We start from the raw sequence: 24,883 nt of genomic DNA on the forward strand, positions 1-24,883 counted from the left end.
GACTCTTTCTGTACAAACTGATGATGACAGATATCCAGCTGATAACCTCTGGTGAACGAAGTTATTTTAATTTCCAGTCACTTTCCTGCTAAGTACCATATCAGTTTGTACACAGCTGAGATAAGAGGGGATGGGGGGGGCAGGGGGTGGGGGGAGAAGAATAAGAAAGAAACGGAGGAAAAATGCCTACCGCCTGCTGCTGGGGTGGACACATCCCACAGCTCGCTTTGGCTTCACCTGACGGTTGGGGCAACTCAAGGAGGAGCCACATTTTTTCCCCTCGGATGGCTTTGATTTTAATAAGAAAAATACGGAGATTTAACACGGGGTGGTGGTGGGGGGAGACGTTCATCTGGTTGCTTAGGGAGACAGCCAGGCACACATCCTGCGGCGAAAAAAAAACTTATAAAAGGTGCATATTCACCCTAAAGAAGATATTATCGTGAGAGGGCGGGGGGAAGTGTGTATTATTTCTGGGTTTGAAAAAATAAAGAAAAGAAGAAAAATGTCACGGGCATCTGGGAGGGCGAGTCCCCCTCCGCTTTTTCGTGCTCCTCGAGCAGGGGGTCCTCTGCCGGCACCCCAAGGTGGCCCCCCCCTTCCCCTCTCCCCCGCCTTGCCCACCCCCCCCTCCCCCTGCGCCCGCTCCCGCCCCCGGCGCGGCCGCGCTGCGGGGCCGGCTGGCCGCGGGGACTGGCACCCCTGCGGAGCTCCCTGTTTGTTTAGGGCTCGCCGAGCCCAATCAGGGCCGGCTGCCTGCAGTTTTCCGGCAGGGCTGCGAGAGGCGCCTCCTCTCTCCTTTTTATACATCGGCCGCCGGGAGCAGCCGCCGGACTCGCCGCCGCCGCTCGCCCCCGCCGGACTCGCCGCCGCCGCTCGCCCCCGCCGCACTGGATTTACCGCCCTCCGCGGCCCCGCGCCCCGGCCCCATGCGGGGCACCGGCAGCAGGTTTGGCCCCTTCGCTTCTCGTTTCCATCCTCCCCCACCCCCCGCCCCGATTTCCCTTTTTCTTCCCCGCTCTTCTGCTCCTGCCTCTCTGCCGCTCCGGGAGGCGAGCGGCGCGGCGGCGGCTGCGCCTGGCTGGGGGAGCCCGAGGGAGACTTTGTGGGCAAACATCCGACGCCTGGAGCCCTTATCTGCCGGAGCCTTATCTCCCAGTTATCTCGCAGGAGGGAGAGACGTATTTGGTGCCTATCTGCGAGGGGGCTCTGTGTGTGTGTGTCCTGTATTCCTGTGCCTATGGTTATCTGGAGAGCCCCGAGATGGGCTGAGAGCGGGGAGACTCGCCGCCCGCTTCTCTTGCTGTCACTTCTCTGCCTCCCCTTTCGCTTTCTGTCCCTTCTCCCAGGGCACCGCGGGCTCTGTGTCTGTCTGTCCGGCCTCTCTCATGCTGGCAGCTCTGGGATGCGACCGGTCTCGGCGAGGGTGCCTGCGCCGCGGCTGGCTGCGAGATGGGTGCCATCCCCCAAAGGTGTGCTCGGTCTCGGGTGGGGTGGGGTGGCCAACCAGGGCTACCGGCTGGCACCGGTCCCTGCGGCAGCCACAGCCCGCCCGGCCCGGCCCTTTGCCGGGTCTCGCTCCCTGTCCCGGCGCCGCCGCGCACACGTCGTGGCCCGGCCCGTGCGCATCTCACGGCTCCCGGGTGCCTTTCCCTCCTCCTCCTCCTCCTCCTCCTCCTTTCCGTGACCTTGGGCTGGAAACAAGCAAACAAGCGAGGCGATGCGCGGAAAAGCTAACATCGCTCGCCGGAGAAGTAACCTTAAAGGGATCGCCTTACTAATTGTTTTCTCCGTGGAACCGAGTCAAATGACTCATTCATTGAAATAATCATAGTAACAACAGCAGCAGTAGACAAGGAAGGGGCTTTGTCACAGACCGGGAAAAATGCCCCTTTTCCCCCTTCGTCCTCCTCTCTCCCCTCTCCCTCTCGTCCACCTTCCCCCAGCCGTGCTTCATGTTCAGATCCGCAGCCCAAGATGCGGAGGGAGAGGGGAGCAGCCCGGGAGCAGCCCCGGGGGCGGCGCGGGGAGCGGGGCCAGAGCCCGCAGCCCTGTCCCCGCGGGACCGCGCTCCGCGGCCCCCGGCCCGTGTTGACCTGGGCTGCCTGATCCCATTCCGCCGGGGCGAGGGACAACAGCGTCGAGGCGACATGACTGATTAAGCGCTCAGAGGGTCCAGATAAGCCCTGATGAATCTCATTAAGGGAGGGAGACGGGCTGTCCTGTTTGCTAACTTTGTTATTATTATTTCTCTCTCCCCCCCCTCCCCCCCCGGTCTTTTGTGTCCTCCTTCCCCGCCCTACCCTGCGGACCCCCCCTCCACTCCTCCTTCTCCTCCTCCCCCTTCCCTATCCACACCCAGAGCCTAGAAGGGGACCTGGATGGCCGTGGCTGAAGGCGGCTGGTGCGCGGTGAGGCGGTGCGCTGCGGACGCCGGCGGTTCCTCCTGCCCCTTCGCGACCAGGGAGCCGGGCCCGTCTCCTCCTTCGCCTTCCTCCTCCTCCTCCTCCTCCGGCGGCTCCCAGGGCGAGCGCGGCTCCTCCAAGACTCCTCAGCCGGAGCCCGACGGCAGCCACCGGCCGGCCCCTCCGCCACCCCTCGCCGCCGAGGGCAGGTCGCTGCTCGCCCCCTACGTGCACTTCGGGGCCCCCCACCCCTCCGGCCTGCCCAGCTGGGAGGACATCCTGCTCTTCGCGGATTTAGACCAAACCAACAAGCTGATCTGGTCCAGCCGCGGCTCCAAGCTGAGCGCCCTCGGCGCCGAGCAGCCCGAGGAGATGTACCAGACCCTGGCCATCTCGGCCGCCCAGGGCCCCACGCCTTACGACGGATCTCCGGGCGGCTTCATGCACTCCACGCCTAGCTCGCCCGTCTACGTGCCCACCACCCGCGTGGGCTCCATGCTGCCCACCCTGCCCTACCTGCAGGGCAGTGGGGCGGCCCAGCCCAGCCACCCGGGGGGCGGCCACGCCGTCTGGTCCCAGCCGGCGACGGAGAGCCCCTCGTACAGCACCGGCGGCGGCTCCCACCCCTCCGGCCGCTTCCCCTACTCCCCCAGCCCGCCCGTGGCCAACGGGGCCTCCCGGGAGCCCGGCGCCTACAGCAACAGCCTGGGCGCCAGGGACCAGTACAGCCCCCTGGCCCGGCCGCTCAACGGCTCCTACCCGGGGCCCTACACGTCCTACGTGGGGCCGCAGCTCACCCCCGCCTGGCCCACGGCGCCCTTCGAGAACTCCATGCTGCACTGCCTCCAGGGCCGGCCCGCCCCCATCCCCGTCCGGGCACCCAGCGCAGGTAGGACCCGCCGTCGGGGTGGGGGGGGGACGTGGGCAGGGCAGGGTGGGCAGGGGCTGCCCGCTGGCCGGGCGCCCGAGGGTGCCGGGGGGCGAGGAGGCGAGACGGCGGGGCTGCCCCGGGGTGCGGGGTTCGCTGGCGGGGCGGTACGGTGCCCTGCCGACGGCAGGACGGCGGCGCCGGGAAAGTGGCTTTTCTGGAGTGGAGGTGTCTCTCGTCGTTTGCGTTGAGTTGTTCGGGGGGGTGGGGGGAAACAACACACCCCAAAAAAAACAACGTTGTTTGAAGTATAGCACTCGGTGTTGCAAACCCGCCTTTCCCAAAACGAATCGCCCGGTGTAAACCTCGCTTTTAAGTTTCCGTACATTTCTGCTTTCCCTAAATGCAATAATCTGGCCGCGAAATGGTGACAAATTCACTGCGAATTAACCTTTCTTGTAGCGTAGAGGAAAACTGCAGGGGTTCGCTTAACCCAATTTGGAATATTTCAGCTACAAACCACTTCACTGCTTCGTTAAACCAGAAAAGCAGCTAAGCAAAACCTCTGACATGAACGAGAAACCCTTTTTATAAACTGCTGTTAAAATGTGGCACCTCCTGATGGGATTTTACTTTCACTTCCGAGGTGTCCCGTCTTTTTATTTATTTATATATTTATTTAAAATTTAGGAAATTCTCGGTACCATTAAATTAATTGTAGAAATCGAGGCTGAGCTGCGGTGATTTAGAGCTAGAAAGATTAACGATTATTGCAGTCTCTTCAGCTTTAGAATACATGTATGTATATATAAATACAGATGTATAGAGAGGGGTGTGTGTGGGTATGTGTGTGTATATGTGTATATTTATATATATATTTATGTATATTTATATATATTTATGTATATATGTGTATGTATACACACACGCGCACATACATTTGATCAGCATTTGCTTTAATCATAAACTACCCACCAGGTAGGTATATTTTATATACACTGTGATTTTCTCGTTCAGTGCAGTATTGCAGAAAATTACTTTTCATCTTTCTATAGGGGTGCACACAGTGCTCCTCCTGTCTCTCGTGATACCCGGTAGATTTAAGCATTTTAAGCCTCCCACATGTTTACTAGCATGACAGAGGGAAGAAGACTCAGTTGTAGTGGTGGTAGGAGAAGGGCAGAGCAAAGCCGACAAGCCGCATCTTAGGGCGACACGAAAGTTGAGGTTTTTAACTCAATTTCCGAAAGTTGCAGTGTAAAACTAGATGATGGAGGAAAAAAATCCTGTTTGTTTTTGGATTTATTTTTTTTTTCGTGAGAGAGGTGGGGTTGGAGAATCTCAGGGAAGAGAGAGGAGAGGGGTGGGGGAGAAAGGGCAGAGGAGAGAAGGAGAAGGGCGCTGGAGGAGGCTGGGGCAGGAGTGCCGAGCCAGCCGGGGAGGGCCACGGCAGCTTCCCCTGCTCCGGGGGGTCTCTCGCCCACCCCTGGGTCTCTGGAGCCGCTCCCGCTGAGCCCCGGCACGGCTGGAAAGGCGCAGGCAGCGGAGGCAGCGCGGGCAGCCGCGGCGGCGCCTTCCTCGCGTTTCCCTGGACGGTGCCTCCGGTCCCCAGTGACGGGAACCGGAGGGGCAGGCAGGCAGGGGTTGGCCCTTTGGGGAGGGGACGGAGGGAAGAATGGGTGCCGGGGGAGCCGCATCGCGCCGTAACGTGGGGCGAAGCAGCCCCGGAGCTCCCGGGACACGCGAGTTTTCTGCTCCCGCAGGACAAAATGCGTCAGCAAAGACGAAGCCACGCGTGCTCACGTTTGAAATAATCGTGCCAGCGGTCAGGAGCTACAAATTGCTGCCGCAGTGTATTTTTATAGCAAAACTTTAGACGGTTTGATACAGCTTTCTTAGCGTTACTCGTAGAGCTACTAAAACAATACCTAAAATTGAAATTTTAATTTTTCTTTCCTTGGAGATAAATATATTCCTCACGCACTCAGGGAAAAAAAAATATTTTAAAATGCCCTAGAAATATTGTCACGGCAGAATTTCTTTCTGCAGGCACGAAGGCAGTGTTCTAAAGTAAATAGCTGAGACAAATAACTGTTTAACTTCCAGCGTCCTTGAAGCCTTAAGTATTTTCCTGATTACAGTCTTCAATGGCGCTTTGGGTGCAAAGATTAATAAATCTTAGCGATGTGCTAAGACCTATAAGCTGACAACGTAAGTTGAACTGTGCTCTCTGGACTCTGCCGTATGCCCGTTCCTGTTTAGCGCCTAATTTGCAAACGAAAGAAGGAGAGAAATGTATTTCGGTGGGTGCGGGCCAAAAGGCCGTTTCTTCCTCAGCTCAATGCCCGCCGTGTCATCGCAGCCCTGTCCCCAAAGCTGCCTGACATTTCCGAGCTCTCTTTCGCTTTCCAGAGCAAAGCTGCTAAGCGAAACGTAAAAGAATAACCCAATGATGAATTAAGGCAGGTAGTGGAGGGGATGGAAGGAGCAAAAAAAATCGATGCCGAAGCTGTGAGTCTGAAACAGACTTTCCCAGCCTTGACTCGAAAGCTGCTGCAGAAATCCAAACACCCCCTTGAAATTATTTCTGCACAACGTGGCACGGTGTTTGTAAAACCCGTATTTATTTTTTTTCCCCCCGAAATATGGGGAGGTTAGTCAGAACAAGAATTCGCAGGCGTGAAGGTGTTTGCTTTTATAGGTGGGTTCTCTTTATTTTTTTGCCGTGCATTTAGACCCTTTTTCCCCCCCAGTGTTCAGTAGCTATGGGAGCAGGAGGCAGAATACCGCATATTTTTCCATTTCCTCCGTTTCCTACCAACCAGCTCGAATTTGTCCAAATAGCCGTGGCGAAGTGGTCGCTCCCCGTCGCTGCCTTGGCACACCAGAGTCCCAAACGCGGTCTCTAAATGTGAAGTTTTTACTGGTTGCGACGCATTTAAAATGAGAGCCGGGGTAAAAACTCCTTGCCCAGCCTCGACCCGGGGCCAATATTGGGCAAAACCACCGCTTCTTATATCCCGTCCCTATCGTCCGGCTCCCAGGGTGGGCTCTGGAAGCGGGCTATTCTGGCAGGCACTTAACTCCCCCGACCCCCTAAAAAACCAAGTGACCCCCCCCTCCTCCTCCCGTTGGGGACCACGACGGGGGTTTCACCCCTCGGGCGGACGCCGCGCCGCTGCAGCCAGATTTCCGAAGGGCCGAATCCCGACGGGAGTGCAGGGCTGTCGGGGGATCGCCGCTCCGTCTGGCCGGTGCGCCGCAGCCCCGTCACGGGGAGAACTGCCTCCGCTCCGGTTTGTAAAGCAAAGGAGCCGGCAGCGAGTCTGGTACATTTAAAGACACTAAAAAGGGTAAAAAAAAAAAAAAAAAAAAAAAGCGAGGATTTTGCAAAAAACCCCACCGCATGGCCGCGATCACTGCCGGGGAATTGCTTTTTCCGAGGGCTGAGCAGCGCCGGTTGCTCGCTCGCCCGGGGCCCGTCTCCCGGCGCGGCGGGGCCGGGGCAGCGCTCCGCGGGGCTCCGCGCCCGCCGGCCGCCCTGTCCCACCGCCTCTGCTCCTGTCCCCCCCTCCCAGAGCTGCTGGAGGACCTGTCCGAGAGCCGGGAGTGCGTCAACTGCGGCTCCATCCAGACCCCGCTGTGGAGGAGGGACGGCACCGGCAACTACCTGTGCAACGCCTGCGGGCTCTACACCAAAATGAACGGCCTCAGCCGGCCCCTCATCAAGCCCCAGAAGAGAGTGGTGAGTGGGGATGGAGGAGAGGGAGGGGGGCGAGAGGAGCTGCACCCCGAGGGACCCCCAGTCAGGGCTAGCCAGGGGGAAAGCCGGGGCAAGGATGGGGGAGAGTGTTAGCCGGGTGATCCCCCTGGGTTGCAGAAGTGAAGAGGGTCTCCTGACCAGCTCTGCAGGCCAAAGGGGTCACAATGAGGGGCGACAGGGCTGGCAGCCCGCTGCGCACTGCGTCAGGCCCACTGCCGGGCCCGACGCTGGTGAAATTGCCCTCTGCACACCGGGCACGGCATGGCTTGGCTTTTTGAGTTGATGGACCCCGACGGTGAGGGGGGCATCGTCAGCTTGGGAGAAATTCATGCTGCTGATGTTGGACGTTTCCAACAGAAAAAAAAATTAAAAAAAAAAAAAAATCAAGGTTGGAAAGTGTTTGTTCAGAGGGCTAGGAATTTCTCCAGACCTGCTTTGTTTGCTGAGAGCTCGATCCTTGGGAATGTAAGCAAGTTTTGTATATAATTCAAAGAAAACCAATTGTTTAAACAATGATAATAGCCTTTGTTTTGTTTTACTCCTAAGAAATGAGCGGCAATTTTTCTAAAAATATACTCCTAAAACTAGGGGGGGAAATAAATAGTACAAACCAGAACCCCTGTTTATAACTCAGGCTGGCACTGAATAGGCAAGGAGAAAATTTAACAAGCGGGAACTGCACATTATGTTTAGCAAATCTGGGTGGAGGTCAGCAGAGAGAAAGAATACGTTCTTCAGTAATGGCTGTTACCGAGCGAGCCACAATAAATCATGCCGGTATAATCCAAGCTGATGTTTGGACCCTTGTGTATGGAGACAGTGTATCAAACCCATCAGCCTTTCAAGCCCCTTTCAATCATGCCAGCTGCTTTGCTCCATGCCTGTTTTCCTAGCGTTAAAACACATCCCGTTCTTTATTTCACAACCGTTTGAATTTAATGCCCTTCTGAGGGGGGAACAAAAACCGAACACACAACAATCAGAGTCAGACAGTAAGCGCTCACGAACCAACCTCACCTCTGCTTAAAGACCTTTCTTTCAGCCAAATAATTCATTTAAATCTAAGGCAGAGGTTTACCGCTGCTGGCTGCCCATTTTTTCTAGGTGGTCGTCCACTAATTTTCATGACACAAGGTGTTATCTCATTACCAGGGATGAACGCAGTAGACGGGGTAGATCTGCCGCTTGTTTCAAGTGTCAGAGCTTGTCTGGCAATGGCACCCCGGTCCAATGCAGACTTCGAGTAGCTGATACCCAGCTCTGCCATTTTGGTGTTTTTTTTCTTTATTTTTTTTTTTTTCTGAAGGAGGGGTGGGGGTGAGGAGACTAAAACAGAGTCAAACCACAGCCCGATTTCAGCCTGACACCTCAGCGAAATAACTCCGAAATAACTCTGCGTAACAATCCCTACCGAGTACCCTGGCCATAACTATAAATCAACCATGACTGTGTGTTCATACAGTTGGAAAAATGTAGGTGAGAAGGGAAAATGTTTTGAAAATGCTAAACATGTTTAGATTGCCCCAAAGTTTCTGATAAAATTCCTGTGGCAGAGAAGTCATTTTAGCTTCAAAATATGCCAGCCCCCCTCCCCCGTTTGTTTAGATACAGGAATGAGCAAAAGCTATTTAAATAAAATCTATGAAGATTTATACCTGTCTGCATACAAAAAAGAGAAAGATTTAACAGAGTGAAATGTCTGATGGTATTTTACTTGCAAAGAAAGAAAACAAAGCATGTGTGTTAAGACCGTTTTTTTTTAACCCGATCCAGGTAAAACTTGTATTGGATCGAGGAGTGCAATTTGGACACTGTGTGCATACGAATTTAATAACAGGGTCAAAAATTCTGTGTTCATGAGACCTGGATTTTTAAGATTAAAAAGTACATGTGTGTGTACTTCAGCCTATATTGCACTTGGCTGGCTTTTTTTTTTTTTGCTGTGCAATTAATAGTGGATTACTGATTTGAAGTTACAAAATTCATATTTAATCTGGAGTTCTTTCTGAGCTGTGGTGTAAGACGACAGTTTACTGCTAAAGAAACTCAAACAGATGAAATTCAAGAAACTCGGTTATTACTCTGGAATATTCTTCATTCTCAAAACATTTTTATTGGTTTCCCAAGTGGCAGGCAGCTCTGCGGTATCAAAGGTGACTGAGTTACGTCTAACAGCCCAGCAGTAAATGATTCAAGAGGAAGGGCATTGTACCCTTAAGTTAGTAATTTCGGTTATGGGCGCTTTATAGTCAGAATAAGATTAATGCAATCCTCTAAAACTGACTTCTCCGTGTAAACTTGTTCGGCTGCCAGACGCAGAGTTAGGCACAGATTTTTTTATATTTTTTTTGACAATGCGATACTTTGAAAAAGACTAGATTTATGATGTAGCTGGAATTCTTTGCTTGTGATGAACGTAAAAGAGATCACTTGTTACAGGGACTTTTATAACCCATTCACCTTCATTTCACATGTTTATGAGGACTGCCTTCACTTATGATATACAGCCTGCAGCCATAAAGCTCTGGGTTATACGGTTATTTCTGATACAAGGTTGCTTCATCTTGGCTCCAAACTCCACAGAAGAGTGTCATAAATGGCTTGTTTGCAGTGGGGACCTTGTCGTCACCCACCAGCTTTTCTGCTGGGCGAGGGGAAGCTCTGTTCTGTAAAACACGCTCCTGAGGCACGGTGTTTTTCTTGCGCAGATAAAAATGGGCGGTGATAAAAAGATGTTTTTACAGAGATGCCTGTTGTATGTGTTACCCTCCGGCACCCAGGAAAGTTTGTTTTCCAGAGCCGTGGTGCCACAGAGGGATGGTGATTAGAGTGGCTGATTTTTCTGATGAGTCGGGAGTATCGGTGGCAGGTTCAGAGCTGCCTCTTTGCCCACCGCACAGGGGAGAGGGTGTTGGACCGGCTGGAGAGGCGGCACAGGAGTGATGTGCCCTCTCCTCAGATGGAAGGAGCTGTAATGGAGATGTTTTCTATCTTCCTGTTGGAGGAAGAGGCAGTGCCCACTGATCTGAACAGAGGTCCCCACGTCAGCGTCTCCCAAAATGTAAATTTTGCCTCTGCCGCGAATGCCCAGAGTTGCAGACCCGCAGTGCCTCTTCATGTCAGCTTTCCAGTCTCTGAAATGAGGATAATCTTGTTTTAAGTCTGTGGCATCACCGACGGATGCTATAAAAACCCCTCCTACTGTCCCCACTGCACGTTTAAGTACTTTTTTAAACTGTGAAGGCATAAATCATTTTCTCCTGCCTGCCTGCTTACACCTGTGTTTGCCTACCCTTGCCTCTAGCCCTCGTCCCGGCGGCTGGGCTTGTCCTGTGCCAACTGCCACACCACGACCACCACCCTGTGGCGCAGGAACGCGGAGGGTGAGCCCGTCTGCAACGCTTGTGGCCTCTACATGAAGCTCCACGGGGTAAGTGGCCGCTTTGCTAGAGGGAGATTGCCCACCAGCTCTGATGTTCCTTTGGGGAAGGGGTGGTCCTCCTGCTGGTGGGCACCCAGCAGCTTCGAGGGGTGGCATTGGGCTTCCTCAAGTTGAGGCAATGTTTCTGTTGATGCTAATGGTCTTGACTCACAGTATCAATCGTGGAGTTAAAAAAGGATGAACGCATAAAAAATTGATAAAATGACTAAAAAATGCCTGGCATTAGAAAATGATTATACTGTTTTAGCCAGTTACAGTTTTGACAAGTTATGTGTTTGCCGTTGTAGGTCTCCTGACAGATTTGTATAAAGAAAACACCTCTGGATGAGTGGCAGAGGTCTTTTTGCTGCTGGGATTTAAACCAGCTCTTCACTAGGGAAAAAAAACCCCTATATCTTTAATAAGACAGCTTTTCATGGGCAGACAGCTATGCCAGCAAAACTTTAAATGTCATTTGAGCCTTTGCTAGGCAATAATAGAGGAAGAAAATAGCTCTATCCTGAACGTGATGGAGTATGTTTTGTGTGAGACTCAGAACCTGTTACGCCTCTGTGGATTAAGTTACATTCAAGCACAAGTGTTTGAAGAGCGGGGGCATTAGGAGTGATTGGGACTTGGTCTAGTCCTCAAGAAAAAAAGTAAATTATATCACAGGTTTAAACATTATAATGATAGTAAGCATATGCTTGAATTTTCTTTCCCCAAACTCATATTATCATTAAGTTAAAATATATTTTAAGCAAATGTTTTCTGTATAATGATTACTGTTGTGATCACATAGAACCCAAAGCTGGTTTTTGAGCACATTTTCCCTATAAATATAAATTTGGATACTATAAAGCTGTATCACAGGCAGACTGCTTATAAGAACAAATACTAAGTTGGTTATGGCTGACGTTTCTGTCCTAAGACAATTACAGACGATGATCTGTTTTGCGTAGCTGGTCCGCAGGAAGAGAAGTATTTTTCCCCCCTCATATGCATTCTTGCTTTCCAGAATCAGCCACTGGAGATAATTCCTAACTGACTGGAACAAGGAATCGGGAATCAGATATACCCCATCCAATTTAATTTCATATGACCTATGGCCATATGACACTGTTTTCCCCTAAAAGTGTGCTGTTTATCTGTGGACTGATTGAGGTGATGGAAAAACTGTTTAGTTTGCATCAAGAAAAAGTTTTGCTGGTTTCTTTATTTGGCTAAAACTCTCCTTGAAGCAACCCTTCGCTCTGCCCAGATGAAATGCAAAGGTTTTTTTGGAATCGTTACTGTGACGCAGGAAAAATTGACTTGCTACACAAGCATTTTCAATATCAACATTTGATCTTGTACTGTATTTTAATTTTTGATATTAGAGTGTATACACAACTCTGTGATTGGTGTGGAAATGTAATTTTTTCAGGTTCCCCGACCTCTTGCTATGAAAAAAGAAGGAATTCAGACCAGGAAGCGAAAACCTAAGAACATAAATAAGTCAAAGGCATGCTCTGGTAAATATAAAAAGATAAGACAGTTGAGCTGCAACAGTTTTTTTCCCCTGGCTGGAAAATATTTGGTTTTAATACCAGTTCCCGATCTTTCAGGTAACAGTACTACTGCGGTTCCTATGACTCCAACATCCACGTCTTCTACTAATTCAGATGACTGTCGAAAAACCGCTTCCCCCAGCACACAGACTGCAGCCTCCGGGGTAAGTTGTAAGCCGGTGTCCGTATCTGTAAGCAGGCTGATCACTGTGCAATGTTATCACAGCTTTTATCTTATCTAGCAGAACAATAATCTAAACAAACTTTCCAGTTTTGTTAGCTGATACTGGAACAAGATTTTCGGAGGATATTACATATAGCTGTAAACAGAACGACAAGCTGAAGTACTTTACAAACCTCTTAATTAAGATCTATATAATTTTTATGATTAAATTAACCACAGCTTAACTCCAGACATTTTGTTTTGAAATGTTCAGGTTCTTCCATTTCAAAGGTTTTCTTTTGGGGCAAAGACAATAAATCATGCCCAATTGTTTCTTTCAAGAAATAATCGGGCATGTACCTCTTCTTTTCTGAAACGATCTGATAAGAATTTTTAATTCAAGGCGCTGCTGCTCTCACGTTTTCCAAAAGCTGTTTAACATATATATGTATGCATTTTTACGCATAATCCCAAATGACTGGTAAACCCTGGCAAAACGTTACCCTGCTGTATGAAGGCAAACATAAAGGCTTTTGCTTTAAACTAAGATGTGCACTTAAACCCCGGACCAGACCCAACTGAAACCAGGCTGGGGTGCCCTGCCGATCGTATTCCGTAGGGGATCAGACCTCTCCTTGCAGAGGCCTCTTCAGGGGACAGATGCTCAGCATCTGGCAGCACCGAGCCCCAGAGGAGCCCCAGAGGAGTGCTGATCATCCCCTGCTTTAGTTTTGATCCTTATTTTACATCATGTACTCAAACCATCTCAAACTTCCTTTCTTCACTTAGTTAGCATGTGTGATAACAAATACTACTGCTAAAGTTGTGAAGCTTAATGTAGATTAATTTCTAACCCCTTGGCTATACGTATCCATATCCACACTCACTCCTCGGGCCTTCTGTATCCTTTAATCTGCCACATCATTTCTTTGAAAAGCTTTCCTAATGTGGCTTTCTCTACTCCTTTATTAATAAAAAGAAGACATTGTTTATAATGACTATTTTTCAATATGTCTCGGCGTTCCCACATTCAAATTCCTTACAATAGTTTAATTCCTGACGTACGAAGTTTCATTGTACAAAAGGAGGAAAAAAAAAACATTTTTAGCAAATGTGATTGTTCAGGACTGACAGGGCCACCCAGTTTCAGAGGCACTGGGTTTTGGGTTCGGATGCTGCCAGACAAGGATATTGCTAAAAGGGCTTGTCTTTGACATGAGAAAACCCTGTCAGTCCAATAAAACAAACAGATCACGTCAAAAAAAGGGAAACACTAACCAAAAAGTGAACTGTTGCTGGGTTTCAGGCTCCCTCCAGTGAACTACTATGCACTACTTTAGGCTGTCCCCCTAATATTTTCCAAGGGAAAAATGCGGCCAAATTTTCCTTAAATTCCCCCTTACATTGCCTGAAGCAGCGCTACCGATCCTGAGGAATGTCATGAGATTTATATGATGGACAGCATTAGAAGCAGAGGCCCAGCTGAGGCCGAGACAGCAGTGTAGGCCGCAGGCAGCGGCCTCCTCCGGGGGCCTCCTCCCCCCTCCTCCGGGGAAGGAGAGGCCATATAGACGTGACCCCCTTTCCCCTACGCTGTTGCCTTCTTGGCTGCCTGAAGCCTGCCTTCCTCTCCCTAGGAGAGCATATCAAACCTCTTATTAATAATCTTTGCGTTATAATTTTAAGAGTACCATTTGTAATATAATTTTGCCAGGCGGAGTTGTGTGGGTACCAGAGGAGCGGAAGGTGGGGGCACAATTTGTCAGCCAAAAGGCTAGTTGAGAGCTGTTACCTACTAAGGGCAACTCCCAAGGACCCTGAGGCTGCTCTTAATTACATGTCGGCATCCCTCAGTGCCAGGATTTCAGTTCTCCCTGATTTTTCTTTAGTAGATCAGGCTGGGAGAGGACACGTGCATGAGGACTGGGGAAATCTATCCCCTTATATCCAGCAAGCAGCATGGTAACATCTGCACAGCCTTTTCCCCACCATGATTCGATCAGATGTGCGCTGCATATGCACTTGCAAACTACCCCTCGTGAAAAATTTCAATGAAAGGAAGCGATGGAAGGAGGCTGTGAAACGTGCTGAAGTGTGGAGGTTGCAGCAGCGGCCAGGTGTATGGGTGTCCCCCTGACTCCCCCATACCCTACACGAACGGCTAGTGATCTCCCACCCCTGCACCCCAGCCCCAAATGTACGTAAATGAGGACGGGATTTGCAGGGGAGTTGTTGTCAGGACATGTCGTGGGTATGGCCGCATCCTTCCCGTGGGCTCCTGCTTTTGCCCGAGCATCAGCAGCTCAGTGGAGTGAGGACCAGGGAGACTGGAGGCTGAAAGCAGAAAGCAGTGGCTGCTAAGATTTGCTCCTGTTGCCCCAGACGTCATTTGGGAACAGGGTCGCCAGCTTACCAAGGAAGCGAAATCATTGCTTGTGGGCCTAAATCCCATGGGAGGGGCTGAGTGCTCATAAGGGCCATTGAAGTTATCGGGAATGAAGGGATGTTAGTATTTTAGAGCAAGGCAGCCTGTAATCTGGTCACATGCCGAAGCAAAGATACTCTACTAGACTTCTATTTTCCATGATTTCTTTTTTTCATTTGAATTGACACATCGATAGCCTGAAGGTTTCTATTTATTCTTAGAACATGCAATGGCTTTACACAAGGAGAATAAATTTATCCTCCAGGCTGTGTCAGGAGGGAGAAAACCCTCAGATGGATGAATCCAGGCTCTGTAATCTTTGGTCACTTTAACAAGAACGGAGTTGATTCCTGCCAGCGGCGCTGGTGACACTGCCGAAACATGGGCACCTGCTGGAAGAGCGAACCTGGCTCATTTCCTGCGTGTTACACAACCAGCATGGCAACTTGTTTTTTGTTTTGCTCTGTTTTTACTTCTCCAGCCCTTATTCTGTGAAGAGGGGAAAAATGCCAAATTGACATTAGGCAGAGAAATCTGATGACGTTTTAGAAACTGTTGTCTGAAATTCACAGCAATGTTGTTGCTAAATGAAACAGAGAAAATGAATTCCTCTACTGGTACAAAAGCAATTTATTATGCCTTTTATGGGAGGCTGCCAAAAGACTTCCCAGCTATGTAGAAATCTAATGGAAATGAAATTCAGCAGAATTCATTTGTGTCAGTAATATTCACTTTTTGCCCTACCTTTCTTTATCTCTTTTAAAGTAAAATAAAGATGGGAGGGCAGAAAAAGCAAAGGGCAGCAATTACTCTTGGAAATGTCTTTGAGACTATCCATTTCATGAAGGCAATCTTATATGATGCCAATTTTGAGACAAATTAGCGAGAACCTTAAATGTTGATTTTATGTTCTAGCTGAAGTTTAAACATTTAAAAGATATGATTAATGAATTGCTGTGGGTGCAAAGTTGATTTCAAACATCCCAAAATGCAGAAGTGTTTGGATCGGAGATATTTCGCTGTCCCACTGTAAAGAGGCTATTTGCCAAATTCACATCTGGATCTAGGATTTAGGCCTATTTCTGTTTTCCTAAGCAGTATAAGTACTGGGTGTCCTGTGTTACTCATATGGAGAAGGTCCAGCTGCATGATATATGAAGTTGCCTTACATCCCCATAAAAAGCAGATTTGAAGGTTTCAGACAGCCTGCATCTGCATCTATACCTGCTCTCCCTTTGATGCTGCTGAAACTGTACAGAGAAAAGCTACGTGGAATAATTTGCTAAACGAAGGGCACGGTCTGTAGTGCACACCCATCCATTTCCATGCTGGGGCTCCAACTAGTGTGATTACCAGAAGGACTTTATTCCCTTATTAGGATAAAAGGCAGTATGAAAACTGCTGTAAAATCTGCTTTTTATGGCAGGACATGGTGGCTCCATGAGCCAGGGCTGATGTCAGTAAAGGCTCGGCAGCACCAGGGCAGCTCTTCTTTCAGAAGAACTTTGCCTCCAGTTTGGAGCTTTCTCAGAAGGACAGTAATCACACACCATAGAAAAACTTAGGACAGTTGTCTTCCAGGTAAAACTAGCGCTTGCTTACCTTGGAGATTTAATATGAGAAGCGGTTCAGGCCCGTCTCTTCAGTGTTGCAGGCTGCAAAGTGGAAGACCTGACTGGAATGGCCTCAGCAGGTGGTGAGCTAGCAGGAATTGCAGTTCTAACTGTCCCCAAAATGTGCATCAACCTGGACTGAATTCACTGAATAGCTTCCTCTGCATTTGCTTTGTTTTGTTTTCAGAAGAGGTTTCACGAGATGGTTAGAGGTGTTTTTTGTTGCTCCTTTTTAGGTGCTCCTATTTATGTTTTGCTGCTTTTTATGTTGTAAAGTTGAAAGACTGAGGCTCCTCCAGACTATCTGATGATAAGATTTCCATCGGTATAGAATAATTCTGTAGCCGTCAGGACAGAGTTTCCATGAGAAAGGGAGAAAGGCTCACCAGCACAGTTGGTAGGACTTTCACCTGGAAAATGGGAACACAGTGCCTCAGTCCTGGTATGAGTAAATATTTATCTAAACCAGGTGGAAAAAGATCAACAGGAGGCATGAGCAACATGGCAACCTAAAATACCAAATAGTCCGGTAGTCGGGGCATTATGTTGGAAGATCTGATGTTTCAGCTTAAATCCTCTCTTGGTCTCCTACCTCTTCTGAGTTAGTCCTCACTCCTGGACAAAACAGGATACTGCTTCTTCTCTCCACTCAGCTTCATAAATTCAGTCATTCATTTTCTTTGTTCCATGTACGTGTATCCAAAAGAAAGCATTTAATTCTATATCAAACAGAACAAGGCAATCCAACTTTTTTGTGTCAGCAAGAAAAAACAAGGAAAAAGAGTATTTTTGGTTCTATCCACAACTTCTATATGCATATGGACACATACATTTTGCTTGGTTTTGTTTTATTGCCAAAGCAATAAAGCCAATTACTCATACAGCCCTCGACAGCAGAGGGGTCATCAGCTTTCCCAAGCAACACTGGAAGTTGCCTCCCTTAGGAAATTAATGAAGTATTAACCACAGATTTATGTCATTATAATACAAAGGAGAGGTTAGAAGATACGTAAACTTATACATCTGCAATATAAACAAAAGGATCAATTTGACTAGCAAGAAATGACAACTTTACGTAGAAAGAGGGTCACTAAATCAGAAAAAAAAAAAAAAGAAAGTGCTCTTGATGGGGATGGCAGTTATTGCAGGGGGGCTGAGGCTGGGAAATTAAGGACTTCACTGCAATTTACCACAACACGTTATATGCAAAATAAGTTTTTGCAAGTGTGTTTTGGCTGACTAGGGTTATCATTTAAGTGTAGCAAAACTAAACTATGCTAACCGAAGAGGAAGAGAGTGTTGGCTGAGAACTTAGCTTGCTACAGACCTAGTGGGATGTCCAGAATTCGTGGAGCATTTTGAACCTGCGAAGTGGTTGGAGCAAAGGTCTATCTGATAGAGCAAAGGTCTACATCAAGGCCGCTCGCCACCCCCTCCAGCTGTTAGCACAACTCCTTACCCGGAGCTTTTGCCTCTTGGCTGCGGAGGTGTGTGGGGAAGCTGGGGGGGGTGGTGTGTCCATCCCCTCTTCCCTCTCTCTGTGGTGGACAGATGGAGCAGGAAAGAATGGGTGGAAGAAAGCAGGAGTCCTGCAGCCAGAGATACCAGTGCTGTTCCCCAAGCGTCCCCCAGCCTGGCCAACAGCACAGGCTGACCAGCCTGGTTTCGATCTGTGCCAGCTTTAGTGGGGGTGAATTTGGCTCCAGGGTGCTGACGGCAGGTTTGGGTACAATTTAGGTGTCTAAGTCCCTCTGCAGCTCTAGTTGAGGTCTCCTTGTGAGCATGGTGAGCAGGTTCTCTATGAAAGGACCACCTCCAATCCAGACAGCCTGCCTGAGAGCTGCCCCATGACCAGCTCCTGCCGGTTTGGGTAAAAAGAAGAGCCTTTGCAGATACAAACACAACCTTCCTCTGTTTCTTTGGGAGGCAAGCTCTTCCCAATAGTCTTCATCATTTTTTCCTCAGGAAGCTGAGCTTCACAATTGATTATCTATCCTGTTATCAGATTTCAGCAATAAAAATGAATCCATTACCTTTTTATTGATAGAGCCAGCCAGGGTGAATTAGAAGAGCTCATTGACTTCAGCAGCACTGTTCAACTTATTTATTCCAGCTGACAAACGTCCTGTAATAACTAAGCGTAGCTTCTGTCATCTTTCATCCCTTAAAGCTGGAGAAGTAAGAGCAGAGGTAGGCAGGCTCAGGAGCAGGGCTGTGATTCAGCTGCAGCCTTTTCATGAGCTAAAATTTGTTTTCCATCTCTCACTTTGGGAGCTGCCCGAGCTGCCTGAATTTGTCATGACATTACCGGGGTGGGGTTTCCAGGCCTGGCGGTCCTGCCCAGGTCCTGCCCGCCCTGGCTTAATAGAGCCAGGATCCGGCCTTGGTCAGGCAGGGACGGGCAGTCTTCAAACAGGACGTGCCTCCACGTCCTCCCTTCTGGGGTGCCCGAGGGAGGGGTAGCTGATAACCCCACATGGAAACTGCAGGTCCCCACGCCCCACCTTTGTAGGTAGGGCTGAATCAGGAAAAGGGTGAATTACACTTTCCGAGCCCAGAAAAAAACAGGTAGTGATAAGATATTTGCCTACCGGAACAACAGCGGCAAATATGGGCAAACGGGAACCTTTCAAAACAGCTCCTAGTATTTTTAGCTCAGGTTGAGCAAACACTGCTCAACCCTAATATAAACCGTTCTTCCACGGTGGGGAGTCTCAAGCTGTTAAAATGATGTCTTTTGTGCTAACAGGAGTCTATTTATGTGTTAGAAGTAAAAAAAGCCTTTTGGAAAAACTAGTCTGATGCAAGACCAAAACCGGACCCAAAGGTTAGCGTGAAACCTGCCTCACTGAATTTTCCAAGCATAGTCACAGGGAAAGAGGATACGGAGGTTCGTTGTCACTGATTGGCAATTGTGTATTTGAGAGGGCAATAAAATGTATTTCTTAGGATTAGAGCTATTTTTGCTGTTTTTTGGGGGCAAGCAGTTGTTTCTTCCATTTCTGGGTAGTCACTGACGGAGCAGGGTCCTGGTTGATGACTGGGTGGAAGAATAGCAGCAATCGACCATTTTAATAAAAGCTAAAGAAAATACTGGAGTCCGGGTTACTTCAGATGAAAGTGACCACTGATAATGAGCATCTCTTTCAGAAAGTGAGGTTTTCCCTGGGTTAACCACGGCAACAAGAACCCTGCACAGCACCATTTGGAAATTACCTTTGGATAAATGAAGCCTTGCTTTTCCTATGTCAGGACTGCTAGCTTGGCATGGCTCCAGGAGAGCCAAGAGCTCTACTCTTGTAAAATGATTAAATACGTATACTTTTCACTTAAACAGCAGGCAGGAAGCTTCTGCAGTCACAGTTGAGGATAGTCGTCTTTTTTTTTTTTTTTTTCCTTTTAAAGAATCTCATCCGAAGACTATCCATTAACAAGTAAATTAAGGTTTTAAAGTTGACATATCCAAGAGTTAATTTTGCATGAAGTCAGCTCTTAAACATTTCCTTTATCAGGTGAAAATGTTGCCCCTTCTCTGTCTGGCACTGCAAATTTTTCCTCTTTGGCGGATCTGCTCAGCCTCATGGAAAAAATGATTGTTTCTTTGTCTTTGTAACTCTCCATTTCTCTGTTAAAATAAATGGACTGGTTCCAGTGCGGTTCAGAGGTTCATCTTCGTGCCTACCAGGGCTCCCCTGTGTGTTGTCTTGTGCGTGTAGATGGTGGAACAAAAAGGCTCCTGCTTCAAAGGCATACTGTTTCTCCACTTGAGATGAAAGAAGCATCTCCTTTAGTGGCCAGTCTTACATGGGTGAAGTGGTTGTGGCTAGCATTTTCAAGGGTGAGGAATGATTTTAGGCATTTCAAGGTCTGTGGGAGCCAAATAAGGGTCTGTGGGAGTCACATAAGGCTGATTTCCAGGAGGTGCTCTGCACCCGCTGCTGGAGAACTGGAATGTATTGGGCTTCTCCAACCCAATAGGTGGGTGGGAAGCAAAACTATATACAAAGCAACACTATAGATGCCACCACTCCCGGGTCACATTTTTGGTGTTGGCATCTGTGTCCCTTCAGTAGGGGGCAGTGGGACACATGCACATTACCTTATTCATCATGGTTTGATTTCCAGATTTTTCTGCATGTCCTTGAGCTTTCTTTCCCACCTTGCTGTGAAAATAACTGCGTGCTGTTCTCCAAACGCGGTTGTCACCCGTGCCAGACCTCGCCAGCGCAGTAAAGTCACTGTTTCACAAAGGGGAGAATGAGCAGGCTGACCCTGAGAGATTTTTTCAGTTTCATGATTTTAAGGCACGGGTTGAGCAGAGGGTAAACCCCAAGCCCGCTGTGCTCCGACCTGCACTTGGGTGCGTGCAAAGCCCACACACTCAATTAAATCTCTTTTTCCTTTCCCCCCACCTCCAGGCGAGCTCGTCAGTGATGTCTGGCCCAGGAGAGAGCACCAGTCCCGAAAGCAGCAACCTTAAGTATTCAGGTCAAGACGGGCTGTACACAGGAGTCAGCCTGACCTCTACAGCCGAAGTGACGGCATCCGTGAGACAGGATCCCTGGTGTGCCCTGGCTCTGGCGTGACCTGGCATGAGGGAAGCTGGATCCCGGCGCTGCGCAGCAGCCCCAAGACGTTCGCGCACGGTTTCTTCTGCGGAGCAGTCATGGTGGCAGTGAGAGTGCTGGCAAAGACCACTCCTCTGAAATTGTTTCTGTGCCTTGGTGGCAGAGGTGATTTTCAGCCTCCAAAAGAGGCTCTGCCGAAGCATCCAGTTCCTCATCTATGCAAGAAAAATATAGAGAAAGCAAATATCCACTGGGGATATAGCTAATGCAGCCTTACACTCTCAAAAAAAAAAGAAAGAAAAAAAAAAAAAGAAGAGATAAACCTAGACCTATTGATAGATTCCAGAAATACATCCTTGACTTACCCAGCAGCACTGCCTTTCTGATTGTATAGTTATTTTCACTCTCTCATTGCCTCCTCCCCCAAGAAATTGGTGGAACTCGTCAGTGTTGGGGAGGGAGTACCAAAGGCTTTAATTACTAGAGGTAGCGAGATACTTTGTAACGAGCATCAGAAGTGCATACTGCTTGAGTCGACGCCAATCTCTCACACCGAACATTTGATGTCTTCGCCCCGTCAGTTGTCTCCTCCTGCGCCCTCTGTCTCCAGTGTGCCTTGCTCTGCTCTTCAGAGCCCAGCTATGCCCCTGGAAGAAATCACAACATTTGGTACAAGTCTCACAAGGTCCAGCTTGTTAAGGAGATTTTGGGTTGGTGGTTTTTTTTTGGGTTTAAAATATTTACTCACTTTGCAAGACTGCGATATAACTTTTAAAGTACACTGTGACTGAGGTTTATGAAAGTTCGTATTTTCTGGCTGAACTGTATAGAGTCAGTCAAAATTTGTAAACAGGGTAGCAATCAGATATTTTTCTTCCATATATACAATAATTTTTTTAAAGAAGTGCAATTTGCGTTGCAGCAATCAGTGTTAAATCATTTGCATAAGATTTAACAATGGTTTTTATACGAATGAATGAATGTAAACATTTTAACTTAATGGTACGTAAATAATTTAAAAGAAAAACTTAACTAGGCATCCTTAGGCTTTTTAGCGCAACAAAACCCCATCCACTTTCTGTATTTCTAGTTGTTAAAGCAAGAGTTTCAAAGAACAAGCCTTCTCTCAGGAAAATTGCCCTAGCCGTTCGCTTGGAAGTGTTGTACAAAAATACAAATGCATCCCCAGGCTTTTTTGGCCACTGAATAAGTATGTGCTGGAAAGAAACAAATCGCAATGAAACTTTACTACCTAACTGATACATATGTAAATACTCCATAAGATATTCAGGCATCTTGAAAATGTAGGATGCAATCTGTATAGTGTGACTGACGCATAGTTAGGTTGGTTTCCATTGGTTTTTAAGTGGGATGTCATTTGGAAAGTTGTTTCATCAGAGCTTTACAAATAAAAGGGTATCATTTTGGGATATTTTTTTTTTCCTGTACACTGTGCCTTCTCCTTTGTCTCCAACGCAATTGTTAAGCTACATTAAAAGCTATAGAAATGTACCTGATACGGGCGGCGTGTCTGATGGCTGCAAGGAAGGTCTCCAGCTGAAGTGCCTGCTGTGGCTAAGCTGCTAAGTCTGCATTGTGTGTGGCTTTTCTGCAGCTCCCCTCACTATGCCTTCTGATGATACGTTAAACTAGGGCCTCCACTTACCAACACAAGCCCCTCACGGGCACGTGGGAGGTTTTTCTGATGAAAGTCTGGGGAACTGATCCCGTGCCTTGTGAGGACTGTCGTGGTTTTGCTTGGCCTTCACACCATGGCTAAAGGGTCTCACCCTGGTCCCCTGTGTGTGCAAATATCTGCCTGTCACGCACTGCAGATGTAACTGCATAAGACCAACTGGGTGGCAGAGCCATTGCGTGGCTGCTGACATCCTCCGGTGGCCAAAGGTGAAGGGCAGCAAAAACTGAAGGTTCTGCAACAGAAAAGAGAAGACGTCGAATTTTAGCTACTCAGGGGAACGAAAAACCTTTCACTGGCTCTAAGGAGTGGTCCTCTGCATTGCTTGGCTGACCGGAGCAAGACAACGCCGCACGTGATTTCCAGCTGTGTCGGTATTACTACTGGACCGGGAAGCTGGGATGCCCAATCTCCATACCCAGAGATCAGAGGAGTGGCTGCGAGACATGTCTTCACCTTTTTCACCCAGAATTTCATTTGGGGTGAATTGGGATAGCTCCTTGGCCTCCAGTGAGGCTGTGCTGATTTGCACCAGCTGAGAACCTGGTTTTTCAACCCAGGCAGTCAAGGTCACCTTCTTGCCCTGGGGTTGTCATGAGGACCACGGGATGAATGCTGCAGCACAGCCCTCAGAGGGGAACGGCTTCTAGCAAAAAGGGGTCAGGTCAAGCATCACCTGGGGTTTGGGCTTCTCAGGAGTGGGGACGTGCTCATCTTTCCTGGTGGGGCCATGACGCCAGCCTTGGTGCTGGGCCACAACACGTCCTTGCTCCCCAGGGTTTGATGCGGCGGGGTACCCCAGCCCTTCTAGCCTTGGGGCCAAGTGGGCTTGGGTCTCATGATTTACAAAAATAAATCCCTGTCTAAGTGGAATGAGTCATGCAGAGAAGCACTGTGTTTAAAAAGCAAAAGGTGTGCAGAAGAGTGTGAATATCTTTCCTTTTGAAGCATTAGTTGGCTAACATGCCCTTTTCAGTGATATTCCAGTGTTGACACTTAGATGGCTAAAAAAGCTGTTGCTAACTGGTGTTGAAGAGTCTTCAGCCTTAGCTGGGGTCAGCATTCTTTTTTTTTCCTTTTTTTTGGCCAGGGGCGAAGTTTAGTGTGTTACTTCTGAAAAGCCTAGTGCAAAACTCACTGCCAGGTATGTCAGAGCCGTGTTGCTCAGAGCTGTCACAAAATAGGAGGTTTAGACCAGTGTGTCCCAGTTTGGGGCTGCTGACCCAGCAGAAAAAGTCAGACAGCTGCTGATGCTCTTGCCAGCAGCTCGGGGAAGGCACAATATAAGAGAGCTCCCAGGAGGCCCTGGTCCCTTCTCAGCACCAACCTAACCCAGGGTCTGGCTTAGGGTGGTTCCTGCAGATAAGAAGTCTAGCAGGGGACATAAAAGGATGCCCTATGTGAAAAGACTCCTCTTGGATCTGAGGCTGAAAATGCTTTTTTAGGTGATATCAGGAAAAAAAAAAAGGAAAAAAAGAAAAAAACCAATATTTCATAGGGAAGCTGTTTCCCGTTATTTCTTACCAGCAAAAACATCAAGAATGAAATACTTTGCCTCCTTGGACCAGAAGCAGGGCTAAATCAGGTTTTTATCCCTCTGCAAGAGGCAGAGGGGATGCAATACCATGTTGCCTTAGTATACAGATGCTGAGGAGCTCAAAGCCAGGTTCTGTGTTATGATTTTACATAGAAAAAGATAGTAAGAACAGTATCTCCCTACTCACCAAAACTGCTTTCCAAGTGTACCGATTGCTGGAGTGGCTACTGCCTGACAAAATAAAGATATCCCTTTTTTAAATTTTTTTTTTTTTTTTAATTTTGCCTTTTAGTCCTGATGAGCCGGCACAGCTCTGGGTGTATGAGCTGGACTTTGCTCTGGCTCATACATCATCAGTAGCACTGATACTGATGGACGGCCTGGCCAGATGCTTTCCTCACTTATCCCTGTTTCTTTTCAGTGACAGCCCCTGGGATGGGCTGAGAAAGAACAAAGAAAGAGTTACACCATGAAACTCAGTTACTACTGAGGCTGAACGAGCCAGACTGACCCCAGTGAGGCTCTCTAGTTCCAGAATGAAGCTTTAGAACTGACATTTGTTGGAAAAAAACCCCATATGGTTACTTGTCACTTTAACACCTTTTATTTGGAAACAGCCAAAATTAAATAGCCAATCACAGAATCATAGAACCATAGGGTTGGAAGGGACCTCTGGAGATCGTCTAGTCCAACCCCCCTGCCAGAGCAGGGTCACCTCGAGCAGGTTGCACAGGAACGCGTCCAGGTGGGTTTTGAATGTCCCCAGAGATGGAGACTCCACCACCTCTCTGGGCAGCCTGTTCCAGTGCTCTGCCACCCTCAAAGTAAAGAAGTTCCTTCTCACGTTTAGGTGGAACTTCCCATGCTCAAGTTT

General features: G+C 48.5%; 1 protein-coding gene across 2 annotated transcripts; it reads left to right on the top strand.

Moving 5' to 3' along the window:
* Positions 1 to 840: 840 nt before the first annotated feature.
* Positions 841 to 23,233, top strand: GATA6 (GATA binding protein 6). 2 transcript variants are annotated; one of them, XM_063326695.1, is made up of 8 exons: positions 868 to 949; positions 1,350 to 1,472; positions 2,363 to 3,294; positions 6,852 to 7,018; positions 10,341 to 10,466; positions 11,884 to 11,971; positions 12,065 to 12,171; positions 20,627 to 23,233. In XM_063326695.1, the coding sequence occupies exons 3-8, from the start codon at positions 2,382 to 2,384 to the stop codon at positions 20,792 to 20,794; spliced, it is 1,569 nt and encodes a 522-aa protein (XP_063182765.1). In that variant the 5' UTR covers positions 868 to 949; positions 1,350 to 1,472; positions 2,363 to 2,381; the 3' UTR covers positions 20,795 to 23,233. The 2 variants fall into 2 exon arrangements, with proteins under 2 accessions (XP_063182766.1, XP_063182765.1); XM_063326696.1 differs by lacking the exon at positions 1,350 to 1,472 and having other exon boundaries at positions 841 to 949; positions 20,627 to 23,232.
* Positions 23,234 to 24,883: the final 1,650 nt, after the last annotated feature.

The sequence above is a fragment of the Chroicocephalus ridibundus genome, chromosome 2 (assembly GCF_963924245.1).
Source record: "Chroicocephalus ridibundus chromosome 2, bChrRid1.1, whole genome shotgun sequence".
Lineage (NCBI taxonomy): Eukaryota > Metazoa > Chordata > Aves > Charadriiformes > Laridae > Chroicocephalus > Chroicocephalus ridibundus.